This window comes from Artemia franciscana, chromosome 5 (genome assembly GCF_032884065.1).
Source record: "Artemia franciscana chromosome 5, ASM3288406v1, whole genome shotgun sequence".
In the NCBI taxonomy this organism is placed as follows: domain Eukaryota; kingdom Metazoa; phylum Arthropoda; class Branchiopoda; order Anostraca; family Artemiidae; genus Artemia; species Artemia franciscana.
The window spans coordinates 13,381,191-13,387,363 of record NC_088867.1 but is presented as its reverse complement, the minus strand read 5'-3'; the positions used below and the strand labels follow the sequence as shown (position 1 = coordinate 13,387,363).

General features: G+C 36.6%; 1 protein-coding gene across 1 annotated transcript; it reads right to left on the bottom strand.

The window, feature by feature from the left end:
* Positions 1-831: 831 nt before the first annotated feature.
* Positions 832-1,359, bottom strand: LOC136027680 (transcription initiation factor IIB-like). Its single transcript, XM_065705126.1, has one exon. The coding sequence runs from the start codon at positions 1,357-1,359 to the stop codon at positions 832-834; it is 528 nt and encodes a 175-aa protein (XP_065561198.1).
* Positions 1,360-6,173: the final 4,814 nt, after the last annotated feature.

Below are 6,173 nucleotides of genomic sequence, written 5' to 3'. Positions count from 1 at the left end.
TCACTTTCTCTTTTAGCAGCAAGTCTGGTTTCATGTTGCTCTGGTAGTTCCTCGGCATGCCTTCTTTTTTCACTTTCTCTTTTAGCAGCAAGTCTGGTTTCGCGTTGCTCTGGTAGCTCCTCGGCACGCTTTCTGTTCTTTCTTTCTCTATCAGCCTCAAGTCTGTTTTCTTCCTGTTCTTTTGATTCCTCGGCACGCTTTCTTTTCTTACTTTTTCTATCAGAAGCAAGTTTTTTGGCATAGACTCTTTGAGCATCTTCCTCGGCTGTTGCCATTGTAAGTTCATCAGTCATTTTACAGTTAAACATTAATAGATTTCTCCGTGAACGCATGTCTTAAATACCTTTAATGACGTCATCGCCATAACAAACATGACGACAACTAACTTCATGACGTCAGTCAACACACAAACATGACGTCACCCGACATACCCACACACACACAGACAACTTATTTATATATATATATAGATATACCAGTGTCCCAGTCTGTAATTTCTCTTTGAGCGTCCCGGTCGTCATTCATATTCCCTGTGTCCCGGTCTGTAATTTATCTTTGAGTGTCCCGGTCGTTGTTTGTGTCCCGCTGTCCCAGTCTGTAATTTCTCTTTGAGTGTCCCGGTCGTCATTTATATTCCCTGTGTCCCGGTCGTCATTTGTGTCCCGGTGTCTCGGTCTGTAATTTCGTCAGTCGACAAACATGACGTCAGACGACAAACAACTTCATGACGACATACAGCTGAATCCTCATACTGACGTCAGTCGACAAACATGACGTCAGTCGACACACAAACATGACATCAGTCGACAGACAACTTATAATTTATTAAATTTAGTGAGGAAGACACTCCTTCTTTTGGAGTATCAACTTGAAAACCTCATCAATTTCTTTTTTAGGAGCCTTGGAAACAGCACAAACTTCTCTAAGTTTTCTTGGCATGGACTCTTGTCGACAAATGAGATATAAACAAGCTGAGCCAATAGAATCTTTAGTCATCCCTTTCAAGTATTCTTTATCATGAATCGTGTTAAAATGTTGAATAGCTTTATCGACTACTGCCTTCGTTAAATTAATTTTTTCAGCCATTTCTTTAATGTTTCTTGCAGCCATTTTCAAAGTTTGATTAAAAATTCTCTTTTGGTTCCTGGACTCGTCGCTTGGCACATTTGGCGGCATATCATCTGGCTTATCACCTTCAGGGTGAACAATATTACTATTTTCGAGAGGACGCGAGTTCCATTCTACACTAACATCAAGACATCTCTCAGCACAGACCATTCCACATTCCGAACAAATGATATCCCCTGCGGGGGAATCTTCAATTACCCATGCTCCAGGGTGATAACGACAGGATGCCATTTCATAAGGTGTACTGCCTTTAATGATCAAAGCAACGTTTTGAAACAGCTCAGTTAAAAAACATTTGTTTGAAATTTAATATTTATATAATTTAAGTTCTACCCAAGTATTTTCTGATTAAAGGTTGCAGCACTTATTTTTGCTGCTATAAAAGAATAATTAAACTTACTTTTTATGCAGTTTAATCAGAATTAATAAGTAAAGCAGATATTGTACTTCAAAGTAAATGACATCAAAAGTCACTACAGTACAGATCACTCATTGCACAGTTGATAATAGATGTATACGTTTAATCACAAAGAAGTCCTCGCTGTCAAGCACTTATTACAACAAGAAAAATATGAAGAAAAGAACTCAAGAAAATATGGCATCATTGTCACCTCCAGTGTGAAATCCGCTTTTTAATCACATGTTTACATAGTTCACGCTCTCTTTGAGAACGTATGAAATATCTTGGGAGGGACAGTCCTCATAAAGCCCTTTGTGTGAAGAGATAGATGAGTCTTTGCATAGTTTTTTAGGGGAGCGTAGGGAGTTGTGCTTGGAAATATTTGGTTGGGAAGTCGGGGGAGGGATTGGATTTGGGAATTTCTAGAAGTAGGTGTTACTCAGGTATAAATAATATTGGAGAGTTCGTCCGGGTAGGTTTGAGGTATTGGGTTGATTTTCTTAATTAATCAGACTTAATGTCTTTGCATTTTGTGTTTTGCTGCTGTATTTTTTCGCTTGTTTTGTGTCTGTCACAATGGCCTGATTGGGCTTTCCTGTGATTAAATCTATGTATCTATCTGTCATACAGTATTTCAGATAGTAATGGAAACATAAAATAATGCTAATATAACGAAAGTATAAAAGTTCAAAATAGGGATGAAACCTTTTAATTGACAATGAACAGATATAAAATTTTTAACTGGATATTTCGAATGGATATTTAACTGGATACAGGTTCATCATTAGCAGTAAAACCGATACAGTGATCAACACTGTATATGTATTCGAAATATCCAGTTAAAATTTTTATATCTGTTCACTGTTGATTAAAAGGTTTCATCCCTATTTTGAACTGTTATGCTTTCGCTATGGAAAGGCTGTGTGGTCTTCGAAGTAATCTAATGCTAATATAGATAAATACACAAAAAGGTATTGGGCCAAAATCCAAAGGTAGATAATTCATTCAGCGTTGTTAAAAATGTTACGATTAATTTGTTAGGGGGGGGGGGGCTGTTTCTAATATGATGAGCAGCCTTTGAACTTTGGTAGGCAAAACAACACTATTAAAAAAGCATAGAATGAAGTTTGCACCAGAAATGAGATTAACAGAGCATTGGTCTCGAGATCGCCTGGAGTCAACCTGAAAACTCCACAAACTCATTATACATTTACTCATTGAATAACAAAATTTTGACTTCTTTGCATTCTTTTTTGTCGCATAAAAAGAGTGAAAGACAAGACGAACAAAATCTTCTGAATTCTTTTTATCAGGTCTGTAATCATATACATTCTGAAAAACGCAAAACTGATCCTTACAACCTGTGACTGCGACTACTTGCAACAGCTACTGCAGTTACTCGCGACTGTGATTGCAAATGCTTGTGAAAATGCGACCGGAGCTACCTGGTGACTGCATCTGTGACTGCGACTACTACTGGCTTTGACTATTTGCGACTGTAACTACTGCTGACTATAAATACTAGCGATTGTGACTGCGTGTGAATACGACAGTAACTAAGCCTGATTTGGATTATGACAGTCTACGACTATCACATACAGTCTTGCTACTGCGACTTCTTGCTACTGCGACTACGATTATTTTTACTGCAGCAACTCACGACCATGACTACTTACGACTATGACTACTTGAGATTGCAACTACTTACAACTACAAGTACTTGCGACTGCGAGAGCGAACTTAGAGCTTCGACAGCAGGGACTCACGACTACGACTGCTACTACTTTTGACTTTGACTACTATTACTAATGCTACGATTGCGACTGTGACTGCGAAAACTGCTGTAACTTCTACTACTACAACTAGAACTATTGAACTAAATCATAATGTTTAACATCAGCCTGCTTGTAAAACTTGGGTACTGGATTCCGATTGTCAAAAAGGTTTATATGCCTTCAAGCTCTCAAGAATGGCTGTGACTATCAAAAGACATTACATGCATCCTGGCTGTTAAAAGGACCTCTTTGCAGTGTGCCATGGATAACTAAGGGCTTTAAGTTGAAAGTTTCTGAGAATGTTAAAGTGAAATCTTGATTTATAATCTTATGTTCATTGAATCTCGAAATAAATCTTTGCTAATTTTAGTTTGTCAAATAATTTGCTAACTTTTAGCCTGTCTGTCCTCGCCTGCATCAAATCTTATAAAAACATGGATGAAGCAGAAAAGCACCGTGTTTAAATGAAGATATTCCTAATTTAAACTGAAGAGAACACGGCCATTTTACCATTTTGTCGTGAGTTAAAATGAACTAAACTTGCACAGCTGCCCCTATCTTGAACTCAAATCATAAAAGTTGCATGTGCTACTGCCCATTGGTTTTATTCTGATTGTGCAAGCAAATCTGCACCAGTTAAATACAAAAGTTGTATAGGAATTCATGATTTATCTGCTTGTGCTTCCTATCTCAATCTGATCACTCAGAACTTCGGCCTTAGGCTTAGTCAAAACGGCAATTTGTTGATGCTTTCAATAGTATGCTGCTAAATAAGAGCAAGAGAATGAGGGTGAAACTTCTATTTTTAGTGCATCACGAAATTTTAATGATGAACAGGACTGTGATGAAGAGACACTACTTTAACAATAATTCATGTTATACCGACAGTGCCAGTTTATCTAAAATAGATTTCCCAATTGCTAAAGACTGGAAGTCATTCCGTCGTATATTTAAGATGTAGCATCTGGCATCTGATGAAGAATAGTTGTTAGTACTTGTAACAAGCTAAAACCAACGAAGCTGAAACTAGTGAACTGCTGAAGAGGTAAGGGTGTAAGAAGTACGCTGAACAAATCCGTCATATTAAAGCTTACATTATCTACAATGTGAAAAAATACACTATCTTGGTTTTGTTTCGCTAGCAGCCTTAATGGCTTCAAGAAAAAGTTAAAAAGACGTCAGAATGATGGCATTGTAAAGTTTGCTCTGTCATCATCAGAGGTCGTTCCAAACTACTTACATGAACCATTTTTTAAGTTGCAGAATATCACCTCCGCTCAGTTCTTTTTTCTATCCCTTTGATGGGTGACTATCTAAGGCCACGCATTCACTTGGCATCTTCTAATAAATTGGGTTGGAAAATTGAGTATATTGCCCCGTTTTTTGGCTTTTTGTCATCTCGGGTACCCCTAGAGGCACCTTAATAGGGAACGAACTTAGCCCATAATAACCGAAGACTTAAAAATACATTCTGACGAAAAACAAAATCTGTCAAGTGAGGAAGAATTGTTAGTTGAAACTCATTCAAGAATCGTTACTATTATATCAATTAACCTTAATGGTAAAATTTCGGTGCAAAATCGAAATTTAGGAGAATTTCAAAAAATATGTTGAGATCTTACAAAAACGACGTTGGACCAAAATAAAACAGCATTAATGGAAATAATATAGCCGGAAACTCCATTTAAAAAATTGCTGTCCTAAATCTTGAAAAGCAAGGAAAATGACTTTTTTGTATTGAAAGCAATGATGTGTCTCCTTTTTTTGTTATTCTTGCATTTATTTTTTTCTGTTGCCCTAGTGGACTGCTGAAACATAATCGGGAGATATTTAAGGGCTCATTTGACATAAAATTGCTATATCTAGTGCCTTTTGTAAGTGTTAAAAACGTACTATCAAAATAAAACGTACTTTTTGACTAAAACTGAATGTTCATATGTAAGATGTATTACACCTGGGGTATGATGCCACATTTGAATGATTTTGCTACCTGTTTTCCATGGAGCTCATTCTTTGCTAGATATGCCTAGATATTAGAAAAGCCTAAGTCTTTTCTCCGTTTTGTGACAGTAGTTTTTCTGTAACAACCTCAAGATAAGACCCAAGGCAAGTAAAACTTTCGAACGCAGTTACTGTGATCTGACAGTGCGCAGTTAATACCGTCTGCTAAAATACATGTAATTTTGTGATTTAAGTAGTGATTGTTACATACAGCACTTGATACACGGTCGATAAAATTTGTCTTCAGAGTCTATATCTCAGTAGTCAGTGGGCATTTGCATTTGGTATAAGACACTTCTTTGAATTAGGACTGCTATAAGGAAGCCCTACTTGTGTACTGATACGGAAGGATACGGTTAATTTTAAACAGTGCGACACCACTCAATGATTACCCTTTATCGCTTGAACTTGTTGGGGTGGCGGAAACCTTATATTTGAATGTTGATTTGGTTTAGCTTCAGTATTTATAAGAAAACAATAAAAGAAAGACATTATAAGAAAGTAAACCTCTGGTCTCGTCAAATATTTCAAAATTATCACTTTAAATATCAGTTTTAAAATTTCAGACTACCTCTCTACTATTCCTCCGTGAATACAAATAGGCCTTATATTTAACGTTATCCTAACCCTCCTACTGTACTATCTGTAAATTTTTTGTCAATCGGTTTATAAACAAAACAATAATTTGAATCTTAATCATTTAATCAAAAAAAAATAATATTAGTATCAGAGCTGGATCGATCATAGCAGAGGTTCGTGAAGGCCTATTTAACAGATTTTTTTTTCATTATAGTCGCTTGTACATTTTTTCGAATTTTCTTGCTGTGCTTCTTGAAACAGCTTAATGGCTACACAAGATTAGGGTTTTG

Coding starts and splice junctions, on each gene's coding strand:
- LOC136027680 (XM_065705126.1), bottom strand. CDS start 1,359: ATGGCATCCTGTCGTTATCACCCTGGAGCATGGGTAATTGAAGATTCC.